Source organism: Diceros bicornis, chromosome 31 (genome assembly GCF_020826845.1).
Source record: "Diceros bicornis minor isolate mBicDic1 chromosome 31, mDicBic1.mat.cur, whole genome shotgun sequence".
Classification (NCBI taxonomy): Eukaryota; Metazoa; Chordata; class Mammalia; order Perissodactyla; family Rhinocerotidae; genus Diceros; species Diceros bicornis.
In genome coordinates this window covers 18,872,177-18,884,924 of record NC_080770.1, presented here as the reverse complement: position 1 = coordinate 18,884,924, position 12,748 = coordinate 18,872,177, and the positions used below count along the sequence as shown (strand labels likewise).

Sequence of the window (12,748 nt, the reverse complement as noted above, 5' to 3'; positions counted from 1 at the left end):
CTTTTCACATAGTGCCCAAAAAATAAACAAACAAAAAAGAGCATCCTAGCAATGATATCCCTGGTTTTCCAGTTTTGCCTTCTAGGCACTTTCTCCCTTGAGTTCAATTACCTGGAAGACTTTTCAACTCAGTACTTTATAATGATAACACAAGTTTTGATAAAAATAGTTGAGCACAAAAGGTGGAATGAAATTTTGCCCTTTATAAACAAAAAATTAGAATGCCTAGATGGAAAATTCCAAGGGAGTAAACATCATGTGTGTTTTGAACACAGGTTAATACACAACACATTATAACAGCACCTGACACATTGTAAGTTTTCAGGAAATAACAATTAAATGAATGAGTGAATAAAACAAACAGAATACATATAGTGACCTTAAGTCATAAACATAATCTCTCCTAACAAACGGGAAACAGATGTGCTTTAGGGATATATCTCTCTTCCAGTTTTATCTGGAAAATTTCTTTCACTAGTCTTCTGCTCATTGATGTCTTTTCAACCCATAGTGATTTAAGACCCACATCATTCCTCATAGAAATGATCCCTTCCTAGGTTTATCATTTCTCATTCTCTCCATCTGTAATTGCTTCTAGTTTACAGTCTCCACATATTCTTGACAATTTTGATTTCAACTCCTCTAGCTATGGTTGGTACTAATTGGTTATTCTGTTACTGCATGGGATTTTGAAACTAAAGATGTTTGCTCTTTCTTCCACTTTTCAAAATGCTGGCCATGGCCATCCCCGTCCCCAAACTACTGTTTGTTCTTCTCTCCTTTCTTTTCATTTCTTTTCCTCTTTCCCTCTTTCCTTTCTCCTTCCTTCTGTTCCTTCCTGCTCCCTTCCCTTCTTCTTTTTTTTTTTTTTTTTGCTTTTTTCATGAGATTGATGTAGGAGAGATTATGTAGATTGCCCTTGATTTTGGAGGGAATGTATCACATCTAAGTTGAGTCCTCCTCAAATAGCAGAAATAATTGGCCCCATTTGCCTTCTTCATGTTACACTCTCCTGCATCTTTTTGTCAAAGAACAGTTTTGTTTTGTTTTTTCCTTTCCTGTCTACTTGGCGGGCCCTATAGTTTCTTACTAAATGGTTCATCACTAAATGTCAATACCCTCATTTTTATAACGGGTTCCTTCTTCATTGACACTGGCCTCCTTCTCAGGAAATTCACTTGCATCCTATGGCTGTTTGCTTTAGTGCATGTTGATTTGTAGGCTGGCTATGTCTAGGAAGAACTGGTTAGTACTTTTATCCAGCTTTTAAATGAATTTTTGCTTTCTTCTGTATCAGGGCCACACTTAAGGCTTTCTGTTTTCTTATAGTGCATAGAGTGGTAATAAATGTATAATATTAAACTTATTTATACATTATTTCATTTATTGAGACAAATAGTAATTTTTCAGGGAAAAGGAGTGGGGTATATTCTAAGCGCCATAACAAGAGGATGCAGGCTACAACATTTGTCTAATCCATCCTTTGAACGGGACCCAAGCAAGTTCAGGTGATTGTTGATGAATAGTTCAGCTGTGCTGTTTCTTAGGAGGCTGATAGTGTGATTTGAAGAGGCTTTTCTAGACTCTGATACACAGGCTGACACATTGGACACACATGGAGACTAAAATATTTCCATGGCAGTGATGCTGAGATTTTAACCATGTCAAATGTTTTTATTTCTTTAACTGTTTTGTTCACTAATGTATCCCATGTACTCAGAACACTGCCTGATACATCATGGATAATCAGTAAGTATTTATGCATTGACTTAATGAATACGAATGGGACATATGGAGTAAAATATAACTTACGATGTTCCTCTTAAGTACATATGCAATCTCCTTCCACTTGTGTCCCCTTCATTGCTGTGACAGCAAGGGAGGAAAAAGGGAAAGGTTTTCTGGATCAACTTTCCCAGATTTCCTAGCTTTTCATCAACAACTTATTATGTCCAGCATTTGGATGATCATTTAGACCAGGAAATCTCTGATATTTCCAGACTTCACAGCCATCATATTGTGCTACTTGAATTCTCTGACTTCTTGAATTCTAGGCATGATACTTCATACCTGTTAAGTTCCAGTGATCACCAATTTCCGAAATAAGAATTGTAAAATTGTGGTGAATGACAGAAGATACTCTCTACCATAAAACTAAATTTCTTATCACGACACTAGTTGTCACGTTAGCAGCATAGAAAAAAAAAAATCAATGTAATGGAAAGGAATATCTAGAAACAGATAGATGAGTACTTTTGGAATTTGTGGTAAATTGGCACTTCAAATGTTTTCAGTGTTCTTGTATAGGAAATTCACACCAATCAAGAACCATTGGAATGATAACTATGAAGGGAGAATCATCCTATCAGATATCAAATATAACATAACATTTTAGTAATTAGAAATGAGGCAGTGAATTCCTTATTATGAACTGTGGTGGCAGAATAGTAGTGAAGGATGTTGTTATATTTCAAGTAAATACTAGGAGAAAATGGAAGAATAAAAGATTTATGTTCTTTCAGTTCAATCATCCATTCCCGTTTTCTGGTGGTTCAGCAACATCTACTGACATCTCTTGTCTGGAGTCCTATTATCCCCATAGTTCTCAGCTAAGTTTTGTAGTTCTGTAACACTGTCTCCTACAACCAGACCTAGTCTAGAGAGGAGAGCTACCACTAATCGTTGTTAGTGATATTGGTGCCCTTCTAACCAGCATATTCCTATGGTCTTTATAAATGGTGTACCCTATAGGACATTTCTTGGAAAATAGTCGTCTTGAAGGGCTTCCAACTGTAAACTCTAGATTTCTCATGTCCCTAATCCATTTCTACACTGTCTACCATAGTGATTTGGTCAACATAAGTCATCAGTCTTTCCATACATCCATTCAAGTAGAGAATTAAATCATCTCCTAGTGTCCTTATCTGGGTGTTAAATCTCCTATCTTGGGAGAGTCTTCACAACTAAAAATTCTTTCTTATTTCAATTTTATGTTGGGGTCCCCTTGACCAAGGACTCTCAGAATCCAGTCCTACACAAACACCCTTGTCTCCTAATACAGCTAGCTAGTAATTGCAAATCCTCTGGGGATATAGGTTTTTCACACCCTTATCAAATCCGGACCTCCTATTTGGGTATACTGTGACTTAACCTCAATTATAGGTCTAGTGGCCTGAGGAGGTGGGAGAGTTCTCTGAAGAGAAGGCATGTTGCCTTAGAGAGAGAGACTTCTACATTTTCTTATAGCTTGGAGTAATACTAGCTCTTAGTGGTGAGGGGCAGGCCATGTCTGCAGGCTTAGGGGGTTCTGAGACGTCAATATTCTCAGTGGCATCCACTCAGATATCTCCATTCTAAGTGTTAGGATCCCAGGACCAGACCTTGGTGTAGCAGACTTGCCTTGTTTGGCCACTTAACTACCTATGAAATTCAGGCACTATTATTATTAAATCTTGAACTTAGTCTTTGGTCTTTTCCCACCTCACATAAAAGGAAAATGAGAATTTCATCTTATGTAACCAAAGAGGGGCCCTGGCTTTCACATTTGGCTTCACTTGCTAGTTACTCTCCCTCTACTGTAGACCATCAATGGCTTATCAATAGCCATACAACTCCATTATCCTGATAGCTACTACTCAATTCATATGTCTCAAATATCTGATACATTTTACTTTCATTATTAGTGCAACCCCTCTACTGGTATATCCTCTCAATTCAGCCTATTGAAAATTATAACAATTGGACTACTATCTTCTGTTGAGAGATGTCTGAACTCTACCTATCACCAGTTATGATGTTCTCATTGTTACTTTGGTGGTGGATGATTCAGCTCCAATTCTGCCTTTTCACCTGCTCTCTCAGACTACTGATGGTACCAGCTATTGTAGGTTGGCTTCTCCAGAAACAGACACTGACACAAACTTTGAACTGCAAGATGTTTATCAGGGATCAACACCTATAAACGGAAGAGAAATAAGTTATATTGGGGAGAAAAAAAAATAAAACTGTGAAGCCAACTAAGAGAAGCTATGCCAATGTTGGTGAAATTCTAGAGCAACTACTGTCAGAGTTGTCCTAGGCTAAGGCAAAATGGCCAAGTATTTATATTCCTACCTACTCAGTCACTTGATGGGGTCTGTTCCTGGAATGGCATGACCTTGGGCAAGGTGCCTCTCTGCAGTTGAGGCCAACCTTGAAATAGCCAACTGTCAAAGGTTGTCTGCTGACTACACTCCTAGTTTTTAGGCTGAACGTTCTTCCTTGATGAGATCTGAGTGGCCCATCTCTGCGTCCACCTTCCTGGAACAACCAGATGATCTAGGGCCAGAGTAGGAATAAAGAATTGGAGCCAAGAACAAACAGAGCCAAAAGAAAATATAGTAGAAATGGTAGTAGACATTGACTCGGATCTCTTAAGCCCAGTGATCTGTGTGGTGAGACCAAGTTTCAGTCTCTTGGGTCAGCTACGATCTTGTTGGAAATGAATTGTAGAAGCCTTATAAGGGCAAACGTCAAAGGCCAGCCAGCCAGGTGAGGTCTAGGAAGTTATATGAACGTTTGCTCAGACACTGAATTCTGGCACTTAGAATTCTGCCTTGGGTCAATTTTTCTCTCTCCCATTCCGGGAAAACAAGTCCTGTCCATTCAAGTTTGATCTTCCTTGGATTATCTCTCAAAGAAATAACCTTAATTCCTTTCCGTTCTCAAGGAAAGTTCTCAGTATCCAACACCTATACAAAGTTAAATCAATCTCCTAAATTTTCTACCTGCAGCCACACTGTTAGAATTACTTGTCCATTTCTTCATTTGTTTAAAAATATTCATTGACAGGGCTGGCCCAGTGGCACAGTGGTTAAGTTTGTGTGTTCCACTTTGGCGGCCCCAGGTTCGTGGGTTCAGATCCTGGGTGCGGACCTAAGCACCAATTATCAAGCCATGCTTAAGTGGCATTCCCACATAGAAGAACTAGAAGGACCTACAACGAGGACATACAGCTATGTACTGGGGCTTTGGGGACAAAATAGAAAAAAAGAGGAAGATTGGCAACAGATGTTACCTCTGGGCCAACCTAAAAAAAAAAAAAAATGGAGCTTTAATTAAAAAAAATATTCGTTGAATACTTCCTTTTTAAGACACTATTTTGGATATTGGGGATAGATATGCTGTGTAAAAATTGAAAAAAAATCCATGCCCAATGTTACAGCATGGTAGAATGCAATAAAAATTCAGTGTTAGGTAATAGTAATTGCTTTGAAGAAAAATAAAACTGGCTAAAGAGAAAAAGTGAATGAGTGCTGGGATGAGGTTAGCTATAATCATTTACAAAGGATAATTAGAGATGGCCTCTATGATCAGAGGATATGTTAGCAAAAACCTGAAGGAAGTGAAGAAGAAAATTGTGCAGATATCTGGAGAGAAATATGCTATAAGCAGAAGAGAGACGAAGCTTCTGAGGTAGAATGTTGACTTGCTTTTTCCAAAAATAGAAAATGGACTGAGTGAGATGATGAGAGGTAGAACAATCTAGGTCCTTCTGTTAACCCACTTCATTGGGCTCTTATGAGGCTTAAATGAGTTAATACTCTCAAAGCACTTTGAAGAAGGCCTGGCATGTAGTAAACATCTCCAGTGAGTAGATAAATGTCCCGCGGAAACTTGCATGTGGATAGACGTCATCACTTCTCTAAAATACCTTGAAAGACTCCTCATTGCTTACAGAAAGAAGTTCAAACTCTTTTGCCTATAGTAAACTATTTACGAGGTTTGGACCTAAATCTATTTTTCCAACCTTATAATTTGAAATTTTCAACAGCTAATGTGGATTACCGTTGTCTCTCAAAGATGCTGTCCTAATTTACAGCTCTCTATTGCAGCATAGACACATCCAGTCCCCTTATTTTTATTTACATATATCTTAGCCTCCCTTTGAGATTCATCATGTCCAAGAGACTATTTCCAAACCCTCTGGTTACAATGATTCCACCCTCCTAGTAATTCATGGGTCAATCACGAGGTCCCTGTGCTTCTGTGTACCCATGCTCCTTGTCTGATTGCAATGTCTCTGAAGCAGAGCTCTATTTTAGAATCTCAGATCTTCACAGTGTGAAGAGCTGGAGCTCATCATGCAGCTGTTGAAGGCCTAAAACTGGAATTTCAAAGTGTGTGTGGGTGGTCCCAAAGGGAGAGAGGTGCAATTACACTTGACTCAAAGTTCCCAAATTATTTTTTCATAAAATCACTCTAAATTTCTCTATAGGCCTGATCTCCTTCACTTCTGGTTCCTCCAGGGGGTTGGCTCCAATCTACACAACAACCCTTTAGAATAACCTCTGCTGTGTGTTGTGCAGAATTGAGCCAATGAACTCTTTTTGAAAGTGCTACTGGAAGGCTCAGGTTTGAAGATAGTATAACTATATTGTTGATCTTCATAGACGTCTGAAGAAGCTGAAAAGAATGACAAGCCAACATTTGTTGAGTAATTCATTTTCATATCAGGGCATATTAATTTTTTAGTTTACTTAGCCATAAGCAGGCAGATTCTAGGGCGTGTTTCTTCAAACAGGTGAGTTAAGTGACTTCCTAAATTGCCTTCAGGAGGCCACATATGGAAAATGAGTTAGAAATCTGGGAAAATATCATCTCTAAGCTTATCATGAAGAGTTTGGTGCAAATAAAATGTTTATTATGTGTCTTTTGGTTTAAATGACCTAACTCAAACGTACATTTTTGTTGAATTTTGTATTTGGCATAGAGATACTGAAATGTGCTTGGACATTTATGGGCTCAGAAAGTGTTCAAATTAAGAGGCTTTGGTTTCTCTGGGTCTTAATTTCTTTACTTTACTTAAATTGGGTATTATAAGTGGGAAACAAACCTCTGAATCAGCGGACTTGAAATCTCATGCTGCTCATGCCCGTAGTCACATGTATAACTGGGATAATGATTTTTCGCTATTAGAATCTTTGGACTGGGTACAGCCAAGAAAATTTAGCTTAATAGGCACTTCCAGAGTCAGAAACTATCATTTTCACACAGGAGTTTAAGTCGTACACAAAATTTTAATGCATAACTATTATCACCGGTGGATACTTCAACATCTTTGTTTACAGAGGCAATTACTTGAGATGATAGATATGTGTACTCTAGTTTTATCTTTATAAAATTTTTTTCACAACTCAACTTTGTGACTCTTAAAATGCTCTGTTTCCATCGTCTATAGTAAAAACTAATACAAATATAAATGACCTCTGAGTTTCTATGTTTAAAAAATATTAAATTTTTGGAACACTTTACTACTAAGATATAATTTCTCTGACTAATCTTAAATTCTACCCCTCCAGGTCTTTTCTTCCAATGTCCATTGCCTCTGAGACCACAAGAGGTCAGTGGATTTTCATTTCATTAACTTCTTGTTAAGCAAAACCGCGTCAAGCTTTTTTTTGAGGAAAGAATGTTGTTATATTTCTGTTGATAGTTCTCCTGCTGCATATCCATTAATATTTTTGTGTGATTGTGCTGCTGGAATCATTATGATTATTTCAAGGTCCAAATAGATGCCTCTTTTCCTCAATTCTTTTTTTTTTTTTTTTTGCGTTGTCCTCATTTTCCCTTCTCCTCCTTTCTTATTTCTTATTTATGTCTTGTAAAAATACATTTTATTTTCAGATAATTAAAGATTCACAGGAAGCTTCAAAGATTGTACATAGAAGCACCACATACCCTTTACCGCATTTTCCCCAATGGTTACATCTTATGTAACTACACTACAACATAAAATACAGGAAACTAACATTGGTATGACGTGTGTGTATGCTTCTATATAACTTTATGATATGTTTAGATTTTATTAACCAACACCTCAATCCGTAAGCAGAGATATTCCATCTCTACAAAGATCTCCATTGTGTTACCCCTTTACAGACTCACCACCACCCTCCTTCCCACCATCCCTAAGCCTGACAACCACTCACCTGTTCTCCATCTCTATAATTTTGCCATTTTAGAATGTTATATAAATGGAATCATAGAATTGTGGATTTTTGAGACTGACTTTTTCTATCTGAGTCTAATACCCCGGTATGCAGCCAAGTTGTTGTGTGTACCACATTTTGTCATTCTTTATTACTCAATAGCATTCCTTGGTATGGATTCACCACAGTTGGTTTAAACCTTCACCTATGGTAGGACATTTTTGTTATTTCAAATATTTGGCACTATAAATAAATATTTTATGAACAATTTTGTTTTTTGCTGAGGAAGATTTGTCCTGAGGTAACAACCATTGGTAATCTTCCTCTTTTTTTTGCTCGAGGAAGATTAGCCCTGAGCTAACATCTGTGCCAGTCTTCCTCTATTTTGTAAGTGGGTCAGTGCCACAGCATGGCTAACGAGTGGTGTAGGTCCGCGCCTGGGACCCAAACCCACGAACCTGGGCCACTGAAGTGGAACACACTGAACACAACCACTAGGTCGGGAGACTGTCTCCCAAAATTGTACAGTTTTTTTGTGTGGACATATTAATTTCTCTGAGAAAATTGCCCAGAGTGTCCCTGTCATCTTTAAAATATTTATATTTTTCTCTCAAAAGCCTATACACAAATTGGGTCACAACAATTACTCAATATTTAAGAACTGGTCTTTCTTTGATGGACTTAAAAATTTGGTGGAGTTTGACTACATTAATCAGTATATACAACATTGATATGAGGAAACATAGGTGTTTTGAAAATGAAGTCAGAAAGGATAACTATTCAGGATTTTCATCCCAGTTCCAAAGCTAACTTCTCTTGTCTCAGTTTGCCCTCCTTCTTTAGACATCAGAACTTATCTTTTAGATAACTCAATTAACTATTGTTACAGAATCTAAGGGAATTGGGGAAGAAGTTACATTACTAACACCTGTTTACCCTTACTCTGTAGTGAGAACAGGTATCAATCTGAATTAGTTGAATTCTCATAGTGCCTTTTTCAATGAAGTGTTTCCTAAAATGTCCTTGGTTCCAAGGTAAATAATTTTAGAAATATAACTTGGTGTGGTTAGAGGACTTACCTTAGAAAATCTCCAATGTTTACTTCTAGGTTAAAATTCTATGACTCTATTCAAGAATCCTGTTTCCAAGGAAGAAACAGAAGAGCCCTGTGAGGTTTAGTGACTTAGGATCACACAAATGGTTTGCAGATAGATAGAATGACTGCCAGGAGTAGAACTCAAGAGAGTTAGGTGTCAGGCTATCCTTTTTAATGAAAAAAACTATAGAAGTTAAATACAAATTTAAAATTAAGAAGTCTTTAATTATGAATTGATTGCAAAGAAACATTTTTCTCTTTCTCATGACAGATTAAATCAGAGAAATGGATTATGGAAATCAAACTTTGGTGATTGAGTTTTTTTTTGTGGGCTTAACAAATCGCTTCCATCACCAGGTTGTCCTCTTTGTGATATTTCTCTTGGTTTATCTCTGCAGTCTTCTGGGAAACTTGGGGATAATCGCCCTCATTTGCATGGACTCCAGACTCCACAGCCCCATGTATTTTTTTCTCAGTCACTTGGCCTTTGTGGATGTCTGCTCCTCTTCTGTCATTGGTCCCAAGATGCTGACTGACATCTTTGTGGAGAAAAAAGTTATCTCTTTCTTGGGTTGTGCTGCTCAGTTATGGTTTTTCCTTCAGTTTGAGTTGGTTGAGTGCTTCCTGCTGGCTTCCATGGCATATGATCGGTATGTGGCCATCTGTAAGCCCCTGTTGTATACACTCACTATGTCCAAGCAGGTCTGTGTGCAGCTGCTGGTAGGGCCTTATATCATGGGCCTTTTAATTGCCATGACCCATACAACTTTCACCTTTCACCTGCCTTACTGTGGCCCCAATGTCATCAATCACTTTTTCTGTGACCTTCTTCCAGTTCTCTCCCTGGCATGTGCAGATACTCAGGTCAATCAATTTGTACTTTTCATCTTGGCTGGAGCTCTAGGAGTACTAAGTGGTGTGATCATCTTGGTCTCCTATACTTACATTGTCTTCACTGTTGTGAGGATTCACTCTGCTGATGGGAGGAGCAAGGCTTTCTCCACCTGCTCTTCACACCTGACAGCAGTCTCCATCCTTTATGGGACACTCTTCTTTATCTATGTCCATCCAAATTTTAGTTTCTCCCTGGACATCAACAAAGTGGTTTCTGTGTTCTACACAGCAGTGATTCCCATGTTGAATCCCCTCATCTACAGCCTGAGAAACAGAGAGGTCAAGGATTCATTCAGAAGAGCATTTCAAAGAAAGAAGTTTCTCATGGGTAGGTAAACTTGAATACCATTGGTACTACAGATTGAGAGCTAATATATATGCAAGATGCAAGAACATGTGCATTTACGTTGAGATTTACTTTTTATTACTCTGTTCATTGGAAAGTCACTTAATGTCTTTGAGTTACAATTTTCTCATTTTGATTTACTCATTTCTCATTCAGCAGGAATGAGTTTTAGAACTTTAATCTGAGATTATCATCCCCAAAACTTTAAAGGGTATTCTCAAGATTTGTGACAAGGATACGAAAAGTTCTTTGTTAAACCCTGAATAAAGGTTATAATCAGTGACTTAGTACTTCTGTTTGCTTACAGAGTGCTGTGATCCCTCAATGTCTGTGAGTTTGGCCTTGACTCTTTAAACATGAACTGCTAAAAAGTGTATTATGATCCAAAGATAAAAACTTCCAGTTATAAATAAATAAGTTATGGGGGTATAATGAACAGCATGGTGACTATAGTTAACAATACTCTATTGTATATTTGTAATTTGCTAAAAGAGTATATCTTCAATGTTCTCTTCACAAGAAAAGAAAATTATAGCTCTATAAAGTGTTTGATGTTAACTAAACTTGTTGTGGTAATCATTTTGCGATATATACATATATCAAATCATTATGTTGTACACCTTGGAATAATAAAATGTGATATGTCTGTTATACAGTTTTAATAATACTGAAAAAAAGTGAATTACTATTTATTTTATTATTGAGGTTGCAAAGGTTTATAATATTATGTAAATTTCAGGGGTACATCCTTATATTTTGACTTCTGTAAAGCTACATTATTTTCAACACCAAAGTCTAGTTGTCATCCATCACCATTCAAATATCTTCCTTTACGCCTTTCACCCTACCACCACTCCTATACCCACTGATAACCACCATTCTGTTCTCTGTAGGTGTTTGTTGTTGTTGTTGTTTTTCTATCTTACACAAGTCAGTGAAATCATATGGCATTTGTCCTTCTCCATCTGACTTATTTTGTGCAGCATAATACCCTCCAGGTCCATCCATGTTGTTGCAAATGGCAAGATTTCATCTTTTTTTATGGCTGAGTTGCATTCCATTCAGTGTGTGTGTATGTATATATATATATACATATATGTACACACACATATGTATATACCACGTCTCTATCCATTCATCCTGTGATGGGCACTTAGGCTGTTTCCATGTCTTGGCTATTGTAAATAATGCTGCAATATAGGGGTGCCTATATCTTTGGGAATTAGTTTATTTGTATTCTTTGGATAAATACCCAGAAGTGGAATAGCTGCATCATATGGTATTTCTATTCTCAATTTTTTGAGGAATTTCCATACTGTTTTTCTTAGTGGCTGCACCAATTTACATTCCTACCAGCATATATACTGGTTCCCTTCTCTCTACATCCTCTCCAAAACTTGTAATTTGTTGTCTTTTTAATAACAGCTATTTGATGAGCATGAGTGGTCATATCTCATTGTGGTTTTGATTTGTATTTCTCTAATAATTAGTGATGTTGACAATCTTTTCATGTGTCTGTTAAAAAAAGTGAATTATTCTGGAAGTATGTAAACATAGCACTCTCTAATACTACCTTTGTGTTTTATATTCCCTCTACTCTCTGCTCAAAGCAATGATTTGTTGGGATTTTGGCACTGCAATTTCATAATTTGTGCATGTGAAGTGCAGAATGCATTGCAGTTCTTTAATAAAGTGTTAGTTATTACTATTGTTATTTACTGATTTTTGTGACAGGGGCAGGACATTAATTCTGTTTTTTCAGATTATGAGCCTGAGAGCCAGGAAGAATCAATGGATTTCCCATGACCTCACAATTTGGTCTCACACTTTTATTTTCTCCAGGTATAATATTCTTTCAAGCTTTCAATTGAAAGGTACAATTTCTTTCAATTTCAACAATATTCTTTCACACTTCTGTGTTTCATTTTCTGGAACATAGCAAAAATACAAGAAATAAGGGGATAAACCATGTTTTTGTACAATTGTAAGACATAAATCTTCCTAAGACATTGCCATGATACCGAAATTTATTCTGAAGTTATATGGAAATGCAAAGGGCCAAAAATATACAAGTTAATCTTAAAGAAGACAATCTAGATGAGAGGTCTTCTTCTACTGGATATAGACTTAGACAAATCTATAGTAATTAAGACAGGATCAAGAATAGACAAATAGCCCAACTGGATAGAGTAGCGAGCCCAGGTGTATTAACGAATGTATGCTAATAGCTTTATTATTAAACAATATACAGATCTAATACATGGACACTGCAGGATAGTGGAGAAAGAAAGAATTTTTAAAAAATAATGTTAGATCCATTGAATATGCACTGGAAAAAAAAGTAGAATTTTATCTCCATTTCACAATACACACTAAAATCATTTCCAGGTGATTTAGAGATCAAGATGTGAAAGACAAGGAATTAAAGCATCTAGCATATAA

The 12,748-nt window shown here is 37.0% G+C and overlaps 1 protein-coding gene across 1 annotated transcript; it reads left to right on the top strand.

Annotated features, from left to right (window-relative positions):
• The first annotated feature begins 9,351 nt into the window (after positions 1-9,351).
• Positions 9,352-10,296, top strand: LOC131395681 (olfactory receptor 5G25-like). The gene has a single exon (XM_058527522.1). It carries the CDS (start codon positions 9,352-9,354, stop codon positions 10,294-10,296), a length of 945 nt encoding a protein of 314 aa, XP_058383505.1.
• Positions 10,297-12,748: the final 2,452 nt, after the last annotated feature.